This window comes from Stegodyphus dumicola, chromosome 3, assembly GCF_044657685.1.
Source record: "Stegodyphus dumicola isolate Sdum_Otavi_A_Nest chromosome 3, ASM4465768v1".
NCBI lineage: Eukaryota > Metazoa > Arthropoda > Arachnida > Araneae > Eresidae > Stegodyphus > Stegodyphus dumicola.
The window spans coordinates 15,576,920-15,603,992 of NC_140770.1; the positions used below are offsets into that span (position 1 = coordinate 15,576,920).

The following is a 27,073-nucleotide window of genomic DNA, read 5'->3' on the forward strand; positions in this document are numbered from 1 at the left end:
GTAGATGTGCACCTCGTATTTTGGTTGCAATCGGCCGCACCAAACGTATATAAATATATTTATATATATATCCACACTGTTACCCGGCTCAGTGATGTCAGTTTCTTTACTCTTATATGTTTGTAAATTGTACATTTTTTTCTTTAAAAATGATTGAAAAATATTGTTTTTATCTTCCGGTTAAGGATTTTATGCCTTTAGTAAATCTGTGTGCAATATTTTTAGAATTATCAGCAATTTTAAAGTTGTTTAATTGCCGCTAAGCCTGTTTTAATGGCGGCAATTAATGTTTACATTTGAAACAGGAGACTAGTGGATTTGTTGCCAATCTAGAGAAACTTAGTTTCGCAACAACAAAGATAACGCATTCATTTATTATTGCCAATTAAATCATGCTTAATCCTTTCTGGAATTTTTTCGAGGAAATAAGCGTTTAAGATTTACTTCGTAATTTTGAATACAGATATTTTGAGTTTTTATGTATTTTTGCCTTGTCGCGAAGTGAGAACTGAATTAATTGAATGAGAAATACTCAATCGTCTGTGAAAAACTGCTTCTTTTTGGTTTTATTTGCTTAATTTCTTTTATACATAATTCTAGCTTTATTATAGTATTTGAATAGAACATGTGGCAACGATTAGATAATTCTTTAAATGATATACATTTTGTGCATTCTGAGTTATAATATGAATGAAATATAATACTGTTAAGTAAACCTACTGCCAGAGTGTCGCTATGGTAAACAAACTGAATTTTAAAGAATGCATTTATTCTATTGTGGTTTATGCGCTGTCGGCGTAGGTTTAATTCAATCTAATAAGTTTAAATAAAATGCAAGAAAAAATGCGTATAATTTAATATTCCGTACAAGGAAGTCATGTGGTGTACACATCAGATTTTTAATATCTGAAAATGTTTCTTGGAATAATTAAGATCACTGAGAAAATTATCTTTTTTAGTTAAAAAAAAGTACCTGAAGTGCTTTACACAGAATAAAATAAACTTCTGATACAAATTTAAAACTCGGTCTACTTACGTAATGTGTGAATTTATTTTGCATTATTTTAGATGTCATATTGTATTAATAACTAATTATCGAAATAATCGACTGAAGTGAGATAGGAATAACTAACTACATTTTGCTGTTGTAATGTCTAGAATAGGGAATGCGTAAAAAATGTTGGTCAATTTAATTCAATTTGAAATTAAAACTAAAATTCTTATTTATGCGATTTGAAGAGTAAAATGCACAACTACTGTAGCATCAAGATAATGGCAGTAAATGCATATATATTCCAAGTTGCCTCGAAATCTGACAGCTTAGAAGTTTGGTTAAAAAACGAGTTTCCGGTTTCGAATGACAAATATATTGGGCATTTTGGATGGTGAATATTCTACTCAACAGATGGCACCACCACCGCGATGTTCCACTTTTACTTACAGCTCATCACAGGCGTCTAAAACGTCCGTAATATTAGATATCGTAAGCGTAATATCGTGAATAAGTCCTTTTTATGGTAAATAAAAACGTAACGCATACATATCTGAACTGTTCAAAACCACTGTGAGTGAGACTCTCTTTCTTACCTTAAGAGTTATAAGTGTACTTTTCTGTTAACAGGGCACCAGTCACCAAATGTGCGCCAAAGCACCAAATCTGGTAACCTGTTTATATTATGTCATGAAAAGCTAGGCAGTGTTTAATGTGCATAATGCCAAACCGTGCGCGATGCCGAATTTGTAAAACTCTATCATGTTTTTTTAACTAAAAACAGATCGCTGTGTACATGCGAAGAATAACAGTTCTCCGTAATATGAAAATATCGGATAGTTGCACAAAGTAGACATCAACAGCTTGGTCACTGGGCACATTTAACATTATATATAAGCATTCTGTTGGCATGGAGGTTTAAGGAAGGTATATTTTTCTTATTTTTCATAATTTTCTTTTCTCAATTTTAAAATATTTTTCGTTATTAACTTCGATCGCCCCAGCTGTTTATTGTATTAATTATCTTTTGGCGTAAATTTAAAATTCACAAAAGGTAAATTTTTCGAGTAATTGAGACAGCCCTTATATTAGGCTTTATATAATTCTACTGAACAATTTATTTTTCAAATTCGATTTAAAAATTGATTCATTAATTCTTGTTTTAGAATTTTTCGTTTTGATTTAATTTAGTTTGTATATTTGGTTTGTTTTTATTTTTTCAGGTTTTTTTTTTTTTTTTTTTTTTTTAACTGCTTTTGAGCATTGGTATATTGTGTATTAGTCTAATTTGAGTACGAATGCATGTAGGGAAAAGATCTGAACATTTGAAAACTATTAAAAATTAGTTTTAAATAGAAAATTTGGTACTAAAAAGCGGTTTTGAGTCTCAAATGATTCAGAGGAACAAAACATGTATTCGGAACTTATTAATCAACTTGGATTAAGGCTTTAAAACAGTTTTCCCTTCACAAGTTCTGTTTGAAGCAGAACAGAGAAGATAAGTATAAAAAAACTATTTTGTTTTGCTATGTATAATGTTCTGTAATTTTAAAAAAAAAATATCCTTTCTCATTTTAATTTGGTACTTAATTTGGTTTTTGAAAGTTTCATTAATTTGCGTTTATTCAGTTTGGTAACTTTTACTGGGAGAAGAAAGGCTAGACCTTCATATTGTAGGAACAGAATTTTATTCATTTTCGTTAAGATCTTTACTTTTTGTTTTATTTATATATGTATATATAATTTATTATCTGAAAAAGTATTTATATATCATATCCAAGGAAAAACAGTTCAATTAATGCTGTGAATTATTAGAAAAACTTTAGTATTTTTAAGTAGCTTTCCATGTCAGTATCCAGTAAAATTACCTAGCTAGTAAATTTTTTTTTAATCTGTTATAGTAAAAATTATTTGAAATCTGTAAAGAAAAATCTTTTGACCGTAAAAATTCAAAATCTGAAGTACTGAAAAATAGCTTTCGTTATTGATCGCAGATTAATTCATTTGTCAAGGGAAACAAACCAATCTACTATCAATTAACAATAACCAAATTAAGTGAGAGTGTTTCGTCTTTTTTCAAATAAGGATCAAATTAGTAATTTTCTAGAATTTATAAGTTAAGAACAATATTCAATTATTAGAAAGATAATTGTCAACTTAAGCCAAAAACAATGAGTAACAAATTCTTCTAATTTGAGGTATACTTTAAGTACTGAATTAGACTATATCCTTATTTTAGAAAACATATTCCCCGACACTCTCCAAGGATTGTAAAAATAATAAAAAAATATCGATATTTGTGCAAATTAAGATATATAAAAGAAGACATATACAGAAAAAAATATTGTTACGGGGTTCGTAAGGATTTGGAGTGAATAACGACGACACTTGATGAAGTATCGAAACACACTTTATTAGCCAGTATTGTCAGGACAGCTCCAAAACACGTTTTACAGTCGTCGATGAACTACTATAAACACGCTGAAACGATCAGCGACACAGCCTTCAGGTTATCAGGCTATCACTGTGGAGACAACTTCCTGCAAAGTACCCGACTCTGCTTTCCGAAGTACAGCTCCCGACACGGCTTGGTCGTTCTCGGAGCTCCACGTACTCTCGAGACTCTCCACGCTACAACTCGCGATGCACTCGACGATACACTAGCACAGCTCCCAACTCTTCGGTTCAGTCGTTCCTGGAGCTCAACACGCTCTCTCGACGATGCACTAACCGCGATACACTAAGAGACTCCTTCGGTGCACTCGACGACCCACTCGGCACTCGCTTCCTGGCTGTCCACTCGATCGACTCCGCAGGGATTGACTCGCTAGATGAGTCACCATCTCGATACTGACTAACTCGCACTCTAGACGAGGCACACACACACACACTCACTGACTGCGGATCAGCTGGGTTTATATAGCTTTCGGCTCATGTTCGAGAACATTCTGGGCTAAACCGGCAAGAATTCGTTCCAGAGGGTTCTCCAACCGTCCATGGTATATTGCCAATTTTGTCGCCAAATGTGGCAAACCTGCCTTCCCTTGTCACTTTATGGCAACCCTAAAACTTCTTTGTGGGGAAGCCATCTCACCCCGCCTGTAAATTTCGTAGCAAAATAAATGAATATATTATTTTAAATTCAAGTTTTCTTTTATAATCAAAATCAAAAGTAAAAATAAAATTTATACATTCTTTAGTATTAAAACGTTAATTTCAAAATCAAAAGTAAAGTGAGTGTATTATTTAAGATTAAACATTCTTTCATAATCAAATCCATATAAATAAATATATATATATATATATATATATATATGTTACCGTGAAAGACCGAAATTGGAGAATGTCGACTTTCACCGGAGAATATCAACATTCACCAAATACGTCGGTGAAAGACCGAATATTTCACTACATGATTATATATTCGGACCCTCACCGGTGTATTTCGACAATCACAGATATGCTCTGGTGAAAGTCGAAAAGAGAGGTCATAAAGTGCCATAATAGTTTAAGTTGTTGCAATAAATAAGATTTGAATCACATAATTTATTAAGTGTTTTATTACTGTTATTTTATTTTCTCATTTAGAACGTACTGTATAATTAAGTAAGTTTTTAACTTCTATTATTTTCCTTTCTCATTTTGAATGTATTGTGTGTTTTAGATTCTCATGTTCTTAAGTTCTTATTTCAAGTCTCAAGTGCGTTTATTCGAGACTGAATGACGGAGGAGAAAATATAATATCGTTATATGTTCAACATTCACCATTAGTACATGGTGAATGTCGACATTGACCGGTGTAAGTCAGAAATAAGAGTATTTGGGAAATATTTCGGACATATATCAAGGGGCTGTGTGAATGTTGACATCCACCGGTGAAAGTCGACATTCTCCAGATTTCGGTGTTTCACCGTAACATATATATAATGTGCGTGTAATATATTTCTGATATTAAAATTCAGTTTCTTCCCCCCCCATGAAGCTTTAGATATTGTTAGGGGGCTATAGCCATCTAGTCAGATATCGCGCCAACGTTTTCGTTTGATGCTATGTGCCCCCCTTAAAAACTGTTCCGTTATATGAATATATAATTTCCATCTCATATAATAATTAAGGATTATAATACCTTCATATTGCGGATACCACATATTAATTTTCCTGCTGGGTTATTTAATTTCTTGTTGTTTCAGCTCTCGGCCTTTCTGGTACCCTTCAGCATCCAGCTGTGGGTGGCCATTTTCGGAGGCTTGACAGCCACTGCCATCGCTGCAGCCATCTACGAGTGGTTCAGTCCATTCGGTCTCAACCCATGGGGCAGGCAGAGGACAAAGAACTTCAGTTTGGCTTCAGCCCTGTGGGTAATGTGGTCATTGCTTTTTTCGCATCTCGTGGCCTTCAAGGCGCCCAAATCTTGGCCCAACAAAGTGCTTATCAACATATGGGGGTGCTTCAGCGTCATCTTCCTCGCCTCTTACACCGCCAACATCGCAGCTCTTTTCGCAGGACTCTTCTTCCATCTCAGGGTGGATGATTTTCACGACGCAAGTGTAAGTAATTAATAGCATACTAGAGAACTAACTGTACACATGAATTCTAAAATTAATTTTAATGTATAGGGTGTTTCTAAAGGAATATCGGGATTTTGTAGTATTTATTACATAAAACTTAAAATCATAATTAATACGTGAAATGAAAGAGCAACTCAAGCAGTTCTGTTTGCTGGTACGCGCATGCGCCAAAAAGCGCTTGTAGCAAAAATGGCGAATAGTAAACAGAAAGCTTTTTGTGTTCTTCAGTTTGCAAAGACTGAATCTGTAGTTACTGTGCAACGTGCATTCCGGATTAAGTTCAGATGTGATCCGAGAAGTGGTAATAGCATTCGTAGATGGTATCCTCAGTTTGAAAATACAGACTGCCTTTGCAAAGCGCACCAAGAGTATGTTGGCACCAAGAGGCACCAAGAGTTATGTTGGCACCAAGAGTATGTTGGCGCCAAGAGGCACCAAGAGTATGGGACGACCAAGAGTTAGTTGGACCAAAGGTTTTCGATTCGATCTGTCCCGTGTAACAAAAGGTTCTCACATTGAACACTTTGTAGGTACAACTGTTTGAGTTACTCTTTCATTTCATGTAATAAGTATGATTTCAAGTTTTACGTAATAATTACTATAAAGCGTTAAAATCCCGATATTCATTTAGAAACACCCTGTATTATGCAATTTAGAATTATATAGTACTCTGAAACAGAAAAAAGAAAAAATTGTATGTTTCAAGCGTGTGGTGAACTTAAGCTCCTTTTTACCCTGATGGTGTCATATATAATCATACCTTTCGTAAACCGCATGCAAGCATACTCAGCTGGCTAAAGCCCCATCTACACGAGGAGACATATCTCCGATTAAGTATCCCTGCAAGTCTGAGGCGCCAGTGTCTGTCCGTTTACACAGGGAAACATATCTCTGACGCATAAGATACATATTTGTGGCACCTGCACCGGAGTCGTGATTATTGCGCATGGCGGGATACGTTGTCTCTGGCGTCATATTTAGAGGCAGCCAATGAAATTACATATGGAAACCACATGTCCGAAAAATTCATTTGTCAAATGCAAGTTACATCGGCCGTTAGGCCATTAAACTTCGTGCTTGCCAATAGCGCCGAAATCTACAAGAAACATTTGTCAGTGCTTCACGCTCGTCCAAATGTTCCGCCGTCATTGGCCATCCACTATTATGTAAAACACACAACGGCGAATCAGCTAGTCCAGTGCGAAGTAAATGATTCTGTAGACAGTCATGGTACGCAGCAATAGTTTGTCAACAATATGTAATAATGCCATTATCAATACTGCCTTAGACTTTTCCAGCTTGCAAATGCAGTGATGACCCTTGTTAGGCCATGTAATTTTCTATACATACAACAACAAATACAGAGGGTCGGACAAGCGGATGGGAGAATATCTCCGGAGGGCGCTTTTGGTCAGTGGGACCGTCCTCGGGATACATCGGGCGCTGGGTTTCGGCACCCCGTGCGGGACCCTCGTGTGGCCCTCAAGTTCGACTATAGACACAGGTGGACGTGGCGCTACACCAGTTAACCTTATGGTAAAGGGGTGGTGCTCACGTCCTCCGTCGCATGTCGCATGCCCCGTCAATAGTCTAAAAGATGCACCGCAACTGTTCGCGGGTGGTCAGGAACAAAAGCTGGGTTTGTTGAAAGAACACTCCAAGGCTTGCCCTGACAAGCCCGAGTGGCAAAATCTCTAAAAGTATTTTGATATGTTAGCGATGTCAGACGCTTAATAGAATGGAGGCTTGCACTCGTTTTTGGCTTTTGGAGAACCTTAGCCCTCTTGTTCGCAAGCATATAAGCCATAAATACCGCAGTGTGAAGGTATCCATTGAAAAGATATCTTGTGGGAAAGTTATTTTATGACTTCCTGACACTGTTGAACGCATATGTTTTTACATTCTTGGTAAGAGGAGATGGCCTGTATCGCTGAAGTCGAATCGGACAGTACAACATCTTCCCTGAAGGAGCTCTGGGCTAATCTTTGGAATATGGTAACAGGTAGTTTGACGACATTTTGGTATGGCGATAAAGGTTACTAGCTAGGACTTTAGCAGTGTACATGGATAAAGTCAAGAGTGTGCGCAATGCCATTTTTGTGCAATTCTAGGATTTTTTTTAGTGAAAATAGGTCGACGTGTACATGGATGATACCGTGTATGTGCAATTCTTAAAAATGCGGCAAGCAGTTTGCGATTCTGCACTTTCTCCCAATTTCGCACCTAATCTTCATCACAATTAAGCGTTTTTGTTCCATAAAAGTTCCAGTATAAGCGTAATTCGGCTAGCAGATTGTCGGGAAAAAATGTTGAGTTAAAAAAAAAAAAAATGTCTTTACTTCGTGAAAACAAAATGGCGTCCGAAACAAAACTAGCAGGTTGCTGTAGCAGGTTGCTTGCCAAATTTTAGCCAAAAAATCGCCAAATTACCATAATCCAAAGATTAGCCGAGCTTTGTCTCAATGATAATTGTTGTAGAACCACATGAATGGCTTTCAGGGGAAAAAAAAAAAAAAATAGCGTAAAATAAGTAGCGGCCACTACGGCTTACTGAAGAACATGTCGCATATTGTTTGGAATTGTTATTATTATTTATTTAACCCTTAAATGCATGTAGTTGCCATTTGACAACATGTATTTAGTCGTGTAAATCAAATCAAAACACAAATCTTAGGTTACTGCACAGTGTAACCAATTGGATAAATACTGTTTACGTATATAGTTTTGAAAGTTTCTGTGTGGTGTAACGGTCATTATTGTGAGTTGGTGTATAGGGTGTGGACATCATTTGTGTTCAAGAATTTTTGATTTTGTGTTTGTTGTTATTTTGATGTATTCAAAGTTTTAAAATTGTTTGAACGAGTTTATAAGGTATGTATTATTACAGAAAATTATTGAACATTTGCTTATCATATTTTTTTGCATAATGTAGCCATTTTATAACAATAATATTTTTTTCAAAAATTAGAATTAAAACTTGGTTTAAATTTTTTAAACTTTTTCCCTATTTTATTTGATATCAATTCTAATGTATTTTGGACTTTATGATGTTGCGTGGCCCCAACTGGTCAGCAACAGTAGTAGTGACTGCTATAAACTGCAAATTATACAAACTCGTAAGAAGGGTTTAAATCCCTTTTTATTTCACTTTCGAAATCACAGTTGCGTTCACTTGACGCTCACAAACTACGCCGACCCGGCGGTGTAACAAAATAGAAAAATGCAACTAAAAATAAGTGACAGGATGAATAAATAACGAAGTCACTACCTACGAGGCTCTATAATCGTAACTAACTTAACCGCGTTCTAAGATACAGCTGAGATTCAGCAAATTTTCTGATTAAGAAGTTGAAAGATTCAACGAACTGCCGAAATAGGCACACAGGCCGAAAAGCGCGGTTCTTAAATTTCTACCTAGCAACCTTCACGCTCGTGATTCAAGAAGCACACTTACAATCTCGTTTGTTTCCCTTCTATTTAAACTCAATTTACTTCTGCTGAAATTTGAATAGTCTGCGCGTTCTACTACGATTTACATACTCTGGCATTGGCAATTTTAGGGAAAAGTAAAGGCTTGACAGGAAAGATAGCTTAAACTTAAAATAAATGTTAGTTAAAATAAATATAAACCCTACAACTTAAATTTAAAAAAATAAATTAAAAATAAAACTTCATACATTGAAGGATTAACAAATTTAATTAATTTATGATGCAATATATCTTTCGGATCATAATTTATGACTGAGTTTTTTATATTTTTATAAAAGAATATTTTTTCATCTTCATACAAGTGATATAGTATTGTAAGCTATAGAACGAGGTATTTGCTTACCTCTTTTGTAAGTATTAACTAAATCAGGTGGAATATTTTTTCCTGTTTAAAGGCTTATATTCTTAAGTTCCTAGAAAAAAGACAAGCAAAAAAATCCTAATTTATTGTCTGTTTGTGTTTGATTATATTTCCAATTTTTTATTCTTAATAATTTTTCTCCTTTCGAGTTATTTAAGTCTAACTAGCACGATCGCTTGGCGCATTTACTAAGGCATTTAACTTTTTAGTAAACCAGTAGATTGTGAGTTAAAACACAGTTGAGCTATTTTCTGAGTTTTTGCACTGAAAATAAATGTTTTATTGTTCCTATAATTAAATTACTTAAATATTATTACTAGATTTTTACGTGATTTATAAAATTTGTTTTTTTCCTTTTTCATGTACTTAAAAAGATGTTTCTATAAAAGCTACTTATTAGTAATACGTATTGTACACTGGTATGCAAAAATTAAGGACGAAGTCGAAAAATTAGCATATCAGCTGAACGAAGAGGCAGAGCGGACAGAAAGACCAATCAGGAGATTAAGTAAGGTGATGTACGGTAGCACATGAGCAGATATGCAGGTAGACGTAATGGGGGAGTGTCTGAGTAGTATAAAGCATGTTGTCGGTGTAAGATCAGTATTTCTGGCAAAGAGATTGCACGCCGTATAGCAGTTAAAATCACACCGAGTTGCTGCCTCAGCGAGAAATGGCGAATAATCAATCTGTTAGACGACATCTGGATGCTTTTACCCGAGGTCGAATCATTGGGAAGTTGGAGGAAGGCCGCAGTGTGACAAATGTGGCTGCAGAGTTCGGAATTGCTCACAGCATCGTTTCACGACTGAAACACGACGACGGAATTGGAGAGACAATGAATGGGGACGAGTTCTCTTTACAGATGAGAGCAGATTCAGTCTGAGTAGCGATTCTCATCGCATACTCATCTGGAGAGAGCGGGGAAGCCGCAATCATCCCTCGAACATCATTGAAAGGGACAGGTATGGAGGTGGCGGTGTTCTCGTTTGGGGAGGCATCATGCTTGGTAGTCGTACAGACCTTCACATCTTCGACGCAGGTTCAGTCAACGGGACCCGTTATTGTAACGAGATTCTTCTTCCATATGTGCGTCTTTTTAGAGGCGCTATGGGTCCGCAGTTCCTTTTCATGGACGACAATGCACCATGTCATCGCACAGTAGCTGCCGAACAGCTCTTAGAGAGTGAGGATATTAAACGTATGGATTGGCCGGCACGATCTCCGGATCTCAATCCCATCGAGCATGTATGGGATTTTCTAGGCAGACGCTGGGCAGCTCGTACCTTACCACCAGTAATGATTCCGGAGCTTCGATTGGCGCTGCAAGACGAATGGGCAGCAATGCCTCAACAACTCATTGACACCCTCATTCTCAGCATGGGCAGACGCTGTGAAACCTGCCTAGCAGTCAGGGGAGATCATATCCCCTATTAAAGACCGGATGTTTCTTGCTGGACACCCATCACAGGGATGTTTCGGCCTTCAGTCGCATTGCGCTCCATGCTACTTTTTCAATAAAGCTTCTTTTTATCCCTCTGATTTCTCTTTTAGTAAGTGTTGCTTACATTACTCATGTCCTTACGTATTGGGGATCTTACGGTATTAAATGTGTTGATTTGGAAAGCTTTTGTACAAAGTTATATTGAAAAAAACCGTCTCGTCCTTAATTTTTGCGCACCAGTGTACTTACTAAATATGAAGCATTGATTTATTTTCTTATTTTATGTAACGATTAAATATGGATGTATAGTGCATTACATTTCGCAATTAACTGATTTCGTTTTCTGCTTCATTATTTTTTTTTTTAATTTTACTACTTTTATTTATTTTTCGTATATTGCACTTTTTACATTTTATTGCCATTTTTAAACACTGTTAGTTTCCGTCTCCTATTCGGTCTTCTTTTTATTATTACTGTTATTATTATTATTATTACAACTTATTTTTAAAAAAAAGCCGTGAAAAATAAATTCATTGAAAACTTTTTTAATTATTGTGTTTGTTGCGAGATTGATGGAGGTCTTCTATTGGATGCAAATTATGTCATCTGCAGTGACTGCACTGACAGACTTAGTAGCTCAAGGAATTTAGACAAAAAAATTTCCCTCTGTAGATGTAGTCTGTTTTAAATTAGCCTGACAGCTCACAAGATAATTTAACGCAAAGGCTAGGCTCTGGTTTGTAGAAAACCGGCGAGACAAAGCTAAGTGGCTAGAAGCACTCAACGCTACTAAATCAATTCACTAATAATCACGGCACAACGTGGGTTGGAATTGGAAGACACACTCTAAAACTAACTTTCGAAACACTTGCTTAAATACCACTTCTTTCTACCTTAATCTGAATAAACTCTCGCCGTCTTATTTACATTCTGACATGAAAAGCGTGGGTGAAAAGAAAGTAATAGGAAAGTGTTAACTTAAAATGAACTATTAGTTAAAAATAAATAGATAAACCTCACAAAGGACTAATTCCTTTTATTAGTTTGCCCACCAGCAGCCGAGCGGTAAAGTCGCTGAACACTGGTAGTTCGGTCCGGGGTTCGAATCCCGCGAACGGGGTGGCTGCATGGGTGTTTTCGTGGTTTTCCCCATGTGTAACGTGTATACGAGCCAGTTTCCCTTAGAAAGTCCTCCACGAAGGCATCCCTCCCCTTAGGCAGATAGCCCTAGTGTGCTTTGCCATAGTTAAATACACCAACATACCTTTTATTAGTTTCATTCTTCCCTTCATTACAAGCCGTTTCTATATACGCAAACGGATTAGTTTGGAATACTTGAACTTTCATAGTTCTTTTTGTTCTTTTCATGATTTACTTGAGCACAAATAACAATTAACATAAGAATTCAGCCGAGGGTATCCCGGATTATTTATCAAGGACAAGAACAAATACCCTGTGACAGAGAGCAAGTCCAAGGTGGAGACTGTAAAGATACATTATCAAAAGAATGCAGTAAATCTTTCTTCGAAGAAAATGGGACATTGAGAGATTAGATAATGATTGAGGGGTGTGATCTTCACTTAAAAATTTGTCTTCAGCTGATTAGCGTTGCCTCCAAATACGCATTTAGACCATCCATTGCATTAGTCTGTTTATAAGATGATTAATTAATTATACTACAAATGATAGTTAACTGATACCGTTAATTCTGTCTCTTTGTTTTTGTTACTGTAATTACTGATTATTATTTCGTTGTTACTGTGTACTGTATTTATTAATTATTATACATTATTACTGTAAACTGATTATTATTTTCTAACAGTAATTACTGTAGGCTAATTACTGTTGACTGTATCACTTGTCTTCCGGGCGAATTTATGCCGTTTATGTTGTAAAAATAATCACAAAATTAACGGATAATTAAAGCATTTATTGGTAACTAATGCACCCAACTCTGTTTTTTACACGGTAGATATGTTCCTTAGAAAATCCTGCACAGAAAATCGTGTAAAAAACGCATGGTAAATTTGGGGATGCCTTCCACAACTTTAAAAAATCGTGTAAAATGAAAACACTCTAAATATTTTCTCCAAAACCGTGCAAAAACAGTAATGATGAAATCTACAAGTATATTACATGCTTATAAAACACAAAAAATCATTTTTATTACAAAAAGAAATTTAAATTAGTGCACAGTGAAAATTCAGCCCATAAGTATGTAGAGATATTAGGTTAATTGGAAAAGCCGGAGAGATGAAAAATATGCAACCGCCTTCTCCGGGAATCGAAAAACGGACCTCTGGAATACCGGCCCAGCGTGCTACCGTTACACCACGAAGGCACGCTAAGGAAGTGGGAGAAATACCTTATATACTCCACCTTCTTAAAGGGCGACTAGGGTTTTAGGGGACCTAGTCGCCAAATCCTGGGTGCGGAGAATCATCATCCACAACCCTTTTAGTTCGGGCGCCACTTGTAGAGATATTAGGTTAATTGGAAAAGCCGGAGAGATGAAAAATATGCAACCGCCTTCGCCGGGAATGGAACCACCGACCTCTGGAATACCGGCCCAGCGTGCTACCGTTACACCACGAGGGCACGCTAGGGAAGTAGGAGAAATGCCTTATAAGTATATATAAATATTTAAACTGAAATTAGGAATAAAACTCAATTTCGTAACTATCCATCGCTACTTGATAACAAGAGCGCACGTTTATTACGAACTGTATCAAAAAAGCTGACATCAGTAGATATGTCAGATATGTCGAGCACAGCTGTCGGGTTTGATTCAAATGAAGAATATTGTTCGTTATTAACGATCTCTGCTGTTTTGTTTTTTTTTTCACTCAAGTTGCTTATAAAAATTCTTCAGTCCAGCTACACAAAACTTACGATTACATTGAAATTTTAATGTACGATCCATGTCATGATCATGAGTAAGAAAATGTTGTTCCATACGTATAGCAAAGTAACCGCTACTAGCTGAACTTCACCTTCAACTTCGTCATTATTTACTTCTTTATTATCATAAATTCGATCAAATAGTCCTCATCTAAAGGACCTTTCTCGCATCAATTCTTCGATGTCAACGGTGTGCCATGTTTTTAAAACCTTCGCCACCAATTGCATTTTATAGAGGAAATTGAAGAAAATACTACATGAAAACAAAGAACAAATAAGATTCGTTCTTTGACAAATCTTTCGAGATAATATGAACTTGGATCGAAGCTTACTGGGGAAGTGATGAGCAATTCGGTGAGGTTTTACTTTCACTTGCAGTTGATTAGTCCGTATCGCAGTTTGATCAGTGATTTAATTTACGTCGATTCGAAAGAGTAAGAAATGGTATCAGAGGTTTAAACTCGATAAACGTGACCTTATCTACGTCACCTGCCGTCACCATCGAGATAGATAAGGCCTGCGCGCTGAATTACTACGTCACTGCTAGGGGACCGGTCTTCGCGCAGTTTAACTTCCTTGCTAAACACCCGTTTTTCTAAACCTATTCTATGAAATTGGTATCTCATACTATAAAATCAGTCTGAAACAAAATCACAAGCGGCAATATAATGTTTTACATAGCTTATACGAATATGAAATATTTTCATTTTCTTTTGTTGGTATTTATTTTCAAAACAAAATTATTTGAGAATGGTGTGATGCTTTTAAAATCAAATCATTTCTTTGAAGGAAAAATTGGTTTTAAAATTCAAGTAGCAAAAATTTTTACTTTGATTTTTCTGCACTGTCTTTGTGTCTCTCGTTGATTCTCACCACCGCATCAAATTTTTTTGTTTCACCCACTACTTTAACAAAATGTTTGCCAGTGGGAACACATATTATCTCTCATTCTATAATTATTGCATATTTTTTTATATCTATCATATTAATGTAGCAGGATTATAAAACATCAAACGAATGCAAGAGACTACTTAATATTTAGACTAACATTTAAATGCCTTATATCAGTCAGAAAATTTTTCTGAATGTAATAAATTACTAAATAGTCTATTCTTAAAATTATTTCTTACTTACATATTGTATGTTAATCTGTATTACAGTTATTGTTTTCCTCTTAATGCTACATAATTATTCGACAGAATCTGTAGTTAAATTGAGATAATGTTTATTACATAGCTCTGAAGACTATCAATATTAAAATTCCAAGTAAGACAGGAAAAAAAGTTTTTTAAATAAAGTTATACACATTTTTTTTGAAAATATTTAAAAAATTCAACTTACATAGCTTTTGGTGGTACCACGTACTCAAATTAAAGATTGTAATTTAAAAGATAATTAAAAAAATTGTTTTTAAAATTGCATTGAATTGAAATGCAATGAAAACATGTATGTCTACATATGAATTCAATTACTACTGCTTCTTCAATAACTGTACATTTTAAAAATTTCATTTTGCAGTTTCGCAATTTAATTACCTTAATATGAATCTTACATACATTACTTTAAAAACGTTTCTATCATTCTCAGAAAGATTTATATTGCGTAACAAATTTTAAACAAACTGATTGCATGGTAATAACATATAAAAAAGTGAACAGAAGCTATATTAGCTAAACATATGCATTTAAATTTCATCATGATAAAATGATATTTAATGATTTGCAAAAAACATTGATATTTAAATTTAAGAACACAGTACTCTGTCAAGAATCAAATTTACTCTGCATTTGATATTCTACATATTATGTAATGAAATAAGTGTTATGCTTTTAACCCCTTAGGACAGTTATTTCATATAAAATTAGTTTCCAATTAAAATAAATAATCATAAATTTTGCTGACAATTTTTATATTACTAGTGTTAGTAATTTCTTAACATCACAAATTCGTTGATGAAGTAGACCAAGTCACTAACATACGTGTGGGCATAAACTGACCGACTTCTGATCACACTGTCAAAATTAGAATTAAAAAGTAATTTTTTGGAGGAGATTCGCGCTAGAATAAAAAATTGGTTCAAAAAAAGTTCATTTGTTCTTGTTGGTGAACCGTGTTATTTAAAAACCGGGTAAAAAAGAGTTGAGTGTATTTGCAATGGTATTATTTAGAATGACGACAATTAAAATTTTTCACAACTTTAACTTTCTTTGTATTTCAGCTTCTGAGTTTACGCACGGGAACTGCTAGAGGTAGTGCCGCAGAATTTTATGTATACAAAGAAAATCCTGAGTTATGGCAACACATTCAACGCTACGGAGTGGACACGTTACAGCAAGGACTCGAAAAACTCAGGTATAAAAAAATATATCATAATTGCGTTTCGTTATTTTTTTGCTAAGAAAAAATATTGCCCTTATAATTATGGAACGCGTTACCAACAAAACATCTCAGCAAGAACGTAATGAAAGAATATGTCGAAGAGAAAACAATGCAAGATTAACCATCATCGTACAAAATATTACGGAAGAAAATATTGCGGTTCTAAAACATCGTTGTAAAAAACGTCGGCGTAAAAAATAAAGCACCTATAAATTATCACAGGGTGATAACAACGCAAACGTGTGTTTTCAGACTTAAAAGTTTTAAGTGCATATTCGCATAGTAATTTAAGAGCGCAAAAAGGAACAAGGAACATTTTTACCTATATATTTCAGATTTGTATAAATTTTTCATGAAAAATTATTAATATGATTCTATAAAAGAGATAAACGAATTGCATTTTATAGAAGAAATTGAAGATTGGTGATTAAGTAATGACCTTTAATAGTTAAAAATTCTCTTAATTGCTTATACGTATGTTTTTTTTTTTTTTTTTTTTTTTTTTTTTTATAGTTTTTAAATGCGTAAATTTCCTTATTGCTTTTTCAGTAAAATTTACTAGTTAATTCAAAAGTAAAGTATTTCTTATTCCTTTTCCGCTTACAAATCGTTATATAAATATGGGTTTAAAACTTTTGAAATCTGAAAATGTATATCGTCTGCATTGTTATCATCATGATATGATTTTTAGGTGCTTTTCTTTATTTACCTCAGTGTTTTCTGCGACAGTATTCTAAACTGCCGAAGTTCTGAACCGCTTTATTTTCTATGGCGATGTTTTTTACCACGATGTTCTCTGCTTTCTTGTCTCGCGATGATTCTCACGACGATTTCTCCTTTCGTTGCTTTTTCCGCAAAGTTTCCATGTGCGATATTTGGAGAAGGGGTGAATAGCATAGAGCAAGGAGGTCAACTATGAATAAAAGAAGCCTATTTAATTACTAATTTATATTTACGCAATTTTATGCTTCTTTACCAAGTCACGGATTCTTGTTGAGATAGTTTGAAGACCTAAATAACTTCCAGTTTCAAATTGCAAATCCTAAATCCTGAATAATCCTTCCTAATTTAAAGGTGAATTCATTTGATGAAACTGGGGCTTGATTGTAGAAATTAATTTTGATCTTAAATATTTATTAAATTTGCCATAAACTACCAAATTATTACTTGACAGATTTAATAAAAATGCACGTATATTTAATTACATTTTCCTTATCTGAGAACGGGTACTTAAGTTTTACGTAACTTAGTTCTTTTATTATTATTATTAGTTTCTTTATTATTTTTCTTATTACTGTTATTACTTCCTTGTACGAAGCAAAGGAAGTATTGTAATCATGAAACATTTCGCGTATTACATTTCAACGAAAGTATCCATTTTGGCCGCTATCGAATTCAATTTAACTATGTTTTTGCGTGACATCCGTAAGTACAGAATAAAAGACTTTTTTTTTTCTCAAAAGGGATTTAAAATAGATTCAGAAGATTTTTTTTTTTTCATGACGTCTATACGTATGTACGTACGTATCTCGCATAACTCAAAAGCGAGTAGCCTCAGAACGTTGAAATGTTGTATATAGGACTGTAGTTGTGAACCTCCCTTTTTTGGTTCAAATATATATATGTGTGTGTGATATTTTAACAGTCGGGCACATGAGTTCCGGACATTGTTGTGGCTGAGTGTTAAGGCAGCATCCAATGACGACACAGAAGGATTTCACTTTTTACTATTCAAATCGTATGTTCATCAGCTTAATATTATTCGCTTATTTGGACCAAAATTCCGCTTAATTGGACCAAAAAACGTGAAAGCAAATAAGAAACAGAAGCCACAAGTCGGCCGCGTACAGCGGATGTACAGGTGGTCCGCGACATATTGGAGGTTCTGTAGTTGCGGCTCCCCAGGAAAATGCTTTATCAAAGGTCAGGAATTCCTTAAAGTGCATAACAAAAGCAAAACCGGTGGGAGGTGCACACACAAGCGCCTGGCCCCAGCCACCACCCCAAGTTCTTATTGGACACGACTTCTGACGTCATACAGTGACCAAAAGAATTCTCCGCGGCATTATTGTGCGCGAAAAGCTTGAGTCCAAGGTCATTTTAGCGCTGAAACAGGCAAAGCGCTGGCCGACGATAGAATAATTTGCCGTATTTGGGAAAAAATTACAAAAATAAAAAGCAGCTTCAGAAATATACTGTTAATATACATAGTATTAGAAAAAACGTGAAAATCGATGTGCAGGCGATAACCATTTAGCAGTATTTTTGTCATTAGATGAATATCGTTTGACAATAAACATTTTTTATAAGATAAAAATTGACTTAAGATAAAAAGTAATCACTTTTTATAAGTATAAAATACTTTTACAATAACACTTTTTATAAGATATAAAAGTTAAGAAACAAAACAATAATGCATAAAAAAACAGCACGATAAATCCAATTGACAAAGTCAAATAAACGATATTATTAGTGCTTTAAAAATATCTTATCACTTTATCTTATTTTTAACCATAAATGAAGAGAAATTAATGCCTAGAATTAGAAAGAAAAAAATTAATCTGACTACGAGCAATTTTAATACCAAACAATCTCTATATAACAAACAATAAATGAAAGGAAGGTTATTTAGTTAAACAAACAATTAATTTTTATAAAGCAATAACTAGCTTTTACATTTATATCACTTTTAAAAACACTTTTCTGCAAAATAAACCGCTAATTCTTGAAAACTGCGGCAGACATTATTTACACAGTAAGAGTTAAGTGCTATTTCTTGACATTGCTGACGAAGCAATGTGAAGAAATAGCATTAAGAAATTATATAAAAAGGGCCGACATATTTTCTTATATTGTTAGGTTCGTTTTAATTGCAATTATTCTGTTACATCGCACAAATTCACATTAACACAGGACATAACCAAATCCAATGTAGTTATAAGTTCCCCTTGACTTAATTCAAACGAAACAGATAATGGTATCTTTTCAGCATGACGTCATAAACGGCAACCAATAAGAACAGGGGTGGTGGCTGGGGCCAGGCGCTTGTGGTGCACACGCGCACCATTTTCTGTGACCTTTCTTTGACCTGCGTCTCCGAGTTTCGAGGAAATGACCAAAGCTTTGAATCGCGAGCGTTTCATCTCCCTCTTGACCTCAACATCTTGAACCTGAAGCATCAAGGCTTCTTCAGACCACTTTAGTCAGTGAACTGTGGGCTTGTCTTGTCTCCCCTGCCAAAATGCCACGACGAGACTTGACGTTAGCTGAAGAAATTGGTTTCTGGATAAGATCAAGCGACAAACACGAAACACTAATCAGCGTCGGTTGATGGAAATAACCGGATCGGCAAAGACTACAATTGCGCGCTTGATAAAACAAGAGAATGAGCTGCGAGAAGAATGGGCACAATGTTAAGGACGAGGAGGAACTTCCAAAAAACGGGAGATTGAAGGCAAGGACCCAGATGTCGATGAGGCCCATAATGAACGGTTTGCCATTGTTACTGGACGATCTGTGCGAGTAAGCGGCCCAATGTTAAAATGCAAAGCAGACGAACTCGCTAAAAAGCTGGGCCACGATGACTTCAAAGCTACGGACGGCTGGTTTGTCTCGATGGAAATCTAGACATGACATAAAATTCCAGAAAGCACATGGCGAGAAAGAAAGTGCTGATAGTGCAAATACTGAAGAATGGAAATCAGCAAAACTGCCCGAGTTTCTTGAAAATTTTTCAGCAGATAACATCTACAATGCTAATGAGACTGGGCTGTGTTATCTTGCTACACCGGACGGCTCGTTAAGTTACAAAAGACGTTGCACTCTCTGGCTCCAAAAAAGCGATGGATCGTGTGCTGCTCAAATATGTCAGGAACGGACAAGAGGAAGCTGTTGGTTATAGGAAAAAGCACTAAGCCTCGCTGCTTTGAAGGACTTAGGATGGAGAGTTTACCAGTTATGTATCGGGCGAACAGAAATGCGTGGATTGTAAGGATCTTAAGTTTTACTAACGTTTATTTTATTTTAAATCTTTACTATCACTTCTTATTTTCTACTTCCGGCCAGAATTATAAGCGTTAAGGTTTTTATGCAAAGTTTGTCTGGCGAACGCCAAGTATTTAAGTTGTGGCTTTTTGCCAAGCGAGAGAGAGGAAGCAGTGAGTCGAGGCAGGCCGCTTACCTTAGAAGTTACGCAGTTGCTTGTTGCCTTCCAGGCTAGAGGTTTTAATCCTCTTGATAAATTTAAACGTATTGTAGTGTTCACAGTTCTCTGTACTACATACGCTTCCTGTTATTATAAGGCAAATCTTCCACGTTTATTATTTTAAAGTTAAATTAGAGTTTAGTTCTATTTTTTTTAATATTTTTTCGTTAGACCCCGAGTAGCGGGTCTGTGTATTCCGAAGTACGGAAGTTTTTGTAAATAGAGAAAAATAAAGGGTTTTGTATACCCTTCTTGTGTATCCTGTCTACTTCCCACAATTAGTGAACATAGCTTTAGTAAGCTCTCTGTTCCGAGTCAGGTCCTTGCATGTTCCCGAAGAAGGTTAGAAGGAACAATTGAACCTGATAGGATGACCTTTGAACTTTTTAAAGAATGGCTGAAGGTTTGGGACAAAGAGCTACAACGCCAGTCGAGAAAAGTGCTGCTGCTTCTTGACAGTTGTGCAGCACATCCTCATTTAAATTGCTTGATGAATGTCCAACTGCAATTTCCACCTCCCAGGACCACAGCTTTGGTCCAGCCAATGGACATGGGCATCATAAAAAATTTGAAGACCCTTTATCGTGCAAGGTTGGTTAATTGCATCCTTGAAGCAACTGAAGACAGTTTGCTGACCTCATCGTCAGAAGCCAGCGAAGTCAGTGCAAAGGTCAGCATCTTACAAGCAGTTACGTTTGTGGCCGACCGCTGGCGAAAAGTGAGCAGTGAGACAATTCAGAACTGTTTTTCTCACTGTGGCTTTAAGCATTTGGTTTTGGAGATGGATGTGGACATGCTCGTTGAAAGTGAAAATGATGACGGACATGTGGAACTTCAACAGGTACAAAACTGCGAAGAATTTTTATCCATCGACAACGAGCTTCAATGCTACAATGAGAATGAAGATTACGACGCTGCAATCCTTGCTCGAGTTGCAGCAAAACACACGACAGCATCGGAAGACCAAGAACGTGATGATGATGGTGCCGCTAATAAGTTGGTGCAAGTGACAACACAGCATGCGAGGAAATGCATTGACAATTTGCGTCGGTATTTCATGCAGGAGGGAAATAAAGGCAGCCCCATTGCTGCGTTAGATGTTTGTGGCGGTTTCGTTCACCTGCAATCTGTCAAGAGAACGCGTCAGATCACATTGGATAAGTTCTTCAAATGTTGACTGGAACTTGGTAAGAAAATGTTTTTATTGTGCTTCGCATGTTGAGTAACGTGGAGAACGTTTCTTGGAATTTGATTCTAAATTAATTTTCTCAATGTAACAAAAGTTCGATTTTATTTTTTGTTTGTACATATATATTCGCCATACGTGTGTACCGCACAATAAAGGTCATAATTACATTTTAATACATGATTTACATGTACATTTATTATTTGCTACATATAGCACGCCCCGTCTTACAATATAGGACATGTTCGTGTAATCAGAGCAGCCGGTTATATTAGGATCCAAACGATCGCTTCCCGATGTGGTCCGATTAACCGGAATCGACTGTATACCAAGATGAAAGTGTTTTAGACCTGCCGTAGGTAAACCCTCACCGTTCCTTTCTTAAAACCCTCTAACCGTTACAAGATTTGGCTCCAAACGGCCCAATTTCCCAATAATGTCATGAAAGAAATGTGTTTTCTTGATTATTCTATTTTATACCTATTCTAAAATAAATCTGCTTAATTATTTGGACGCATTTAAAGATCCACATATCGATTTAAGATATACGAGTAAATATATGTAAACGAGTAACGTTGGTGGGTGTGAAACCAAAATTAATTTTAAAATATGCGTATAAGACGTGCACACACTCAAGTAAAGATTGTTCATTAAATTTTCCTGTCAAAGAAATTAAGAAAAAAATTTTAAATTACGGGTGCATTAAAACTCTGAAAAGCTGTGAAACGTACTCTTAAGATGCTGATATTTCATGTATTGATAATAATTTACATTATAATATACTAATAACGTGCTAAATATGTTACTTACGCATAAATATTTTGATTTGATTTTCTCTGTAAATTTGTTTCAAATAGTCCAACAGCTAGTAATTATTGCTAGATTAATATAATATTAGTTTTGATTTGCTTTTGAAATAATATAAATCCCTGCCAAAAAAAACCAGGTGTTACGAAAAATGTGGAACTATTCATTGCCATTGCAAACTGCAGAGTAGAAATTCGATATCTTAAATATAAGCCAGAATTTAATTGTTTCTTAAATCTGGATTTTGATTATTGTAATTTATAAAATATTGAAAATTATTTTAGCGAGTAAAAGGCCCACTTGCAATACATTCGTTATATTGCAACAGCTTCCTTTAATAACTTGATTTTAATAAGCATGTTATTTAACCAGTTCTTTTAACATGCATTAAAAATTACCTATCACGTATTCAATCCTCTTTAGATTTCCAAAATGCGCTTATTGAACCCAAACTGAATAATCGTTTGATAAAATAAAGCTTAAAATTTCTTAGATAAGAGATTTCTTGGCCATAAAATGGTTTTGATGTCAAGAACTTTCATCTAGTTTGACTATCCATCATAGCATCCTTTTGTCCACAGAAACAAAGAGCTGGATATGCTGATTGGGGACACTGCCGTTCTCAACTACTTCCGGGGCAACGATCCGGGATGCAACCTTCACCTCTTAGGAGATTCCATCTTCGATGATGCCTACGCCGTCGGAGTGCAGAAAGGATTTCCACTTACGGTAAATATAATGCACTCGTAATTTTTCACAAATATGGATATTTATACTATTAAACGCTCTGCGCGTCTGTGTAGTACTTTGTTTGTGGCGTTATCTTCTCCGGAACGGTGTTCGAGTTCAATTTCGAAAGAAGTACCCTCGGATTCAAAAAATTTGTGGGAAGCCATTTCGACCATTCTCATCTTCGTACGACTGAAATTAGCGGAGATATTGATTAAAAACCCTGAAAACGCTAATTTTCGAACTCATTTTTCCGACTGGCAACAGTCTTGCTCGCTGGAGATAAAAATCTTCTTTTATTTTTAAAAAATGTTGCCACTGCTCGCTTTCAAATCGTAGAATGTTTTAATCAAAATTTCGAAGTTTTACGAAATATGATATAAAAATAGCATAGCCAAACGTTAAATACATATATTATTCCTCATTTCGAAAATTCGTGGGAAGCCATTTCGACTGTTCCTATCTTCGTACGACTTTAATCGGCCAAGATATTAATTAAAAACGCTGAAAACACTAATATTCGCGCACATTTTTCCGAGTGGCAACAGTCTCGCGCGTGTGAGGAAAAAAAAAAAGCTTTATTTCGAAAAGTGTTGCACTGCTCGCTTACAAATCGTAGAGTTTGTTATCGGAGATCTAATCAAAATTTCGAAATTTTACGAAATATGATATAAAAATAGCATAGCCAAACGTTAAATACATATATTATTCCTTATTTCGAAAATTCGTGGGAAGCCATTTCGACTGTTCCCATCTTCGTACAACTTTAATCGGCCAAGATATTAATTAAAAACGCTGAAAACACTAATATTCACGCACATTTTTCCGAGTGGCAACAGTCTCGCGGGTGTGAGATAAAAAAAAAAAAAAAAAAAAAAAAAAAAACTTTATTTAGAAAAGTGTTGCCACTGCTCGCTTTCAAATCGTAGAGTTTGTTAATCAAAAATTTCTAAGTTTTATAAAATATGAAATAAAAATAACGTTGCCAAACTTTGAACATGTTATTATTATATAAGGTCATATTCTGAACGTTGACGAAAGCACGTGATTGCATGTGACGTCACTGTATGTCGAAAATTATTCTCAATGTGAGCATTTTAAATAAATACGTGCTGTTGGCAACTTTTTTTTTAAGATTAGGATAACTGAAACGATATGTTTTTTCCAGGTTAATTCTTTTATTGATATTGAGAAAATGTTGTTATATTGCATTAAATTTAAATCATGACGTCAAATTTATTAATCGGATGTGCTTTCTATATAATTTGTTATCTATTGCCATTGTCTAATTTATATAATCTATTGTCAATTATCTAATTTATATAATCTATCGCCAATTTGTTATCTAATACAAACTTATACAAACTTATTAAAAACTAAACCTCCATATGTCTTCGCAATACAGAGGCTGTTCGCACATTTTTTAGACGAATTTGGTAAGCGGTAATAAAAACTCGTTTGCTGCAAAAGAAGTAATTGCAATTGTACTATGTTTTTAAAAGTCAAAATTATCGTCTCTGGCTTCAAAGTTTGGTTTTTATTCAAAATGGCGAATTTCACAAAGCAGTGGTTCAAAGGCTACATTTACGCTCTTTCCGAAGAGAAATATTCATACTCCGTTATCCAAAAACGATGTGAGAGTCATGGTTTTGTGATATCTCGAAAGGTAATATCATCAACAAGAAAGGAAATAAAGTCAAATTGGAGCCTCAAGTGGGACAAAAATTCCAAACAAGTATCCAAGATAAAAACGGACATCTTCGACTTTTGCAAAGGTACGTTGTTTAATGTTAAAAGAAAATCCCCCTAGTCAAAGGACAGTTGTAAAATCATTTAAATGCACGGTGTCCACTATAAACAAAATGTTAAACGTTGATTTAAATCTTAAGAAAGCGAAAAAACGCAATGTGAATCGTCTTCTTCCAAAGCAAATCGCTCAACGCAGGACACGCTGCAGAATTCTATATGAGAAACACTTATACAAAGAAAATGGGAAAACAATTGTCACAATAGATGAAGCATTGGTATATTTAAATGATTTTAACAAAAAAAAGAGCCATTTATTATCATAAAAGGGGAGAAAAAGTACATGGTTCAAAGAATCGAAAGAAAGTTTTTCTAAGGGATTCTTGATTGTTGCTGGTTTTTCTTATAATGGCAAGTTAAAAATAAAGAGAGTGCAAAAAAATGTCAAGATTAACCCAAATACTATCGGGAATATATATTTTATCGCCAATTTTTCTGAAAGAAATACCATCGCTTAACCACAGTGCCCAATCTGTGAGACTCCATCAGGACAAAGCTAGCAGTCACATATCAAAATCCACTGTAAATTTCCTAAAAGAAATGGAACAAAAATCTGGTATCAAGGCCATACCCTTCACTGATATCCCTATTAAATCTCCGGATGTGTCACGTATGGATTTTTGTGCTTTCGGACTTTTAAAAACTGCATTATCCAAACGTTGTCCCAAAACCCTAACGGTTTTGGGACAACGTTTGGATATATTTGGATCTCTGGAAAGCTCTTCGGGAAGAATGGGATAGAATACCTCTTCTACCACTTCAAAAGGCATTATTATCCTGGAAATTGCGGTGTCGAAAGATAGTTCAGAATAAGGGATGTCAAATAGAACATTTAAAACACAAGAATTTTATGTAGTTTTTAGTTTTGTGAATACAATATACATCGTCTAAAAAATGTGTGAACAGCCTCTGTATTTCTTATTGGAAGTATAAAACAAACACATAAAAATTTTTAATTTAATGCAAAATTATTGAAATTTAATGCAGAATAATAGCCACTGATACGGTATAGTAGCTAATGGAGCCTAATACGGCAGCGAAGGGCCCGAGTATATATCCCGGAGTCCCGAGTTTATATCCCGGAGGCCCGAGTTTATATCCCGGAGAAGGCATGAATGTTTGTAAATATATAGTATCTCTAAATACATGGGGAGCTGAAAGTTATGTGTGGCTTTGTGTACGTAAGAGGGGTGGGAGACCCTCGGACCACCTTCTCCCCCCCAGGGTGCTCTCCTTCAAAATTGGGGTAGAAGTAAAAGTTCAACCACATTGAGACTCTTGCAACCATTCTGCCAAGAAATACACGGACAAGACAATAACAACAAAGCAAAATAACAATACATTCAGGATACTAAAAAATAACATTTTTAAGAGAGACTAGATGAATTAGTTGAGTTAAAAAACTACTTAATTCCAGTTTTTTCCCTCAATCAATACTATTCTAAAATTTTATTCTTAAGAATCAAATACATGTATATAATAAAAAGAAGTCCTTTTTTTTTTTTTTTTTTTTTACATCGCATGCATAAATGAACTGTGAAATTTCTATTTATTTATTTGAAAATGTGTCATGGCTATGATGGATCACTCCAATTAAAATTTGTCTTTCGGGAAAAAAAAAAAGTTTTTTCAGAGTTTCAAAAAGGGAAGAGTTTTTATCAGATCTGTGTAAGCCGAAAAAAACTATTTTGATGTACATACCAAGAAAATGTTTGCCGATCTGACAGAGAAATTTCCTTACGGTCTATCACTGAGTTGATAATACACGTGATGAGGATTTATGAAATTGCAAAGCCATTTGTGCTATATTTATTAGCTACTAGCGGAAGTATTCGATGCCAGTTAAATTAGATTAAGAGTAATGTACCTAACAACAGAGAGAACGACACTACTATAATCCTTCTCTAATAACAGTGCAAAAAATACGATTCATAGTCATATATTTTTCAGTTTGATGTGATACGGAACCCACATAAAAAATTTCGATAGAAAAATAAACTAATTCTCTCTTATTGTATCAGCAAAAATGGCACGCAGTTTTGAATCATTTTCGTCTTTCTAATCAAATGGTCGTAAAAGCTCAAGTTCCATCCAGTATTTCACCTATATTCAATTTTAGTCGATTAAATGTCACAAAAAAAATTGGTCATAATTGATCAGAAATCAATAACGCGAACAAACACACACACAGGTGTTCTTCTTTATGCA

General features: G+C 35.1%; 1 protein-coding gene across 1 annotated transcript in view; it reads left to right on the forward strand.

Moving 5' to 3' along the window:
- LOC118186408 (glutamate receptor ionotropic, NMDA 3A-like) overlaps nucleotides 1–27,073 on the forward strand; it is a 221,883-nt gene that overhangs the window by 147,584 nt on the left and 47,226 nt on the right. Inside the window, exons 7-9 of the mRNA XM_085812593.1 lie at nucleotides 5,182–5,538; nucleotides 15,973–16,106; nucleotides 22,912–23,059. Of these exons, the coding sequence (XP_085668719.1) occupies nucleotides 5,182–5,538; nucleotides 15,973–16,106; nucleotides 22,912–23,059 (639 nt within the window). The remainder of the gene's footprint in view (nucleotides 1–5,181; nucleotides 5,539–15,972; nucleotides 16,107–22,911; nucleotides 23,060–27,073) is intronic.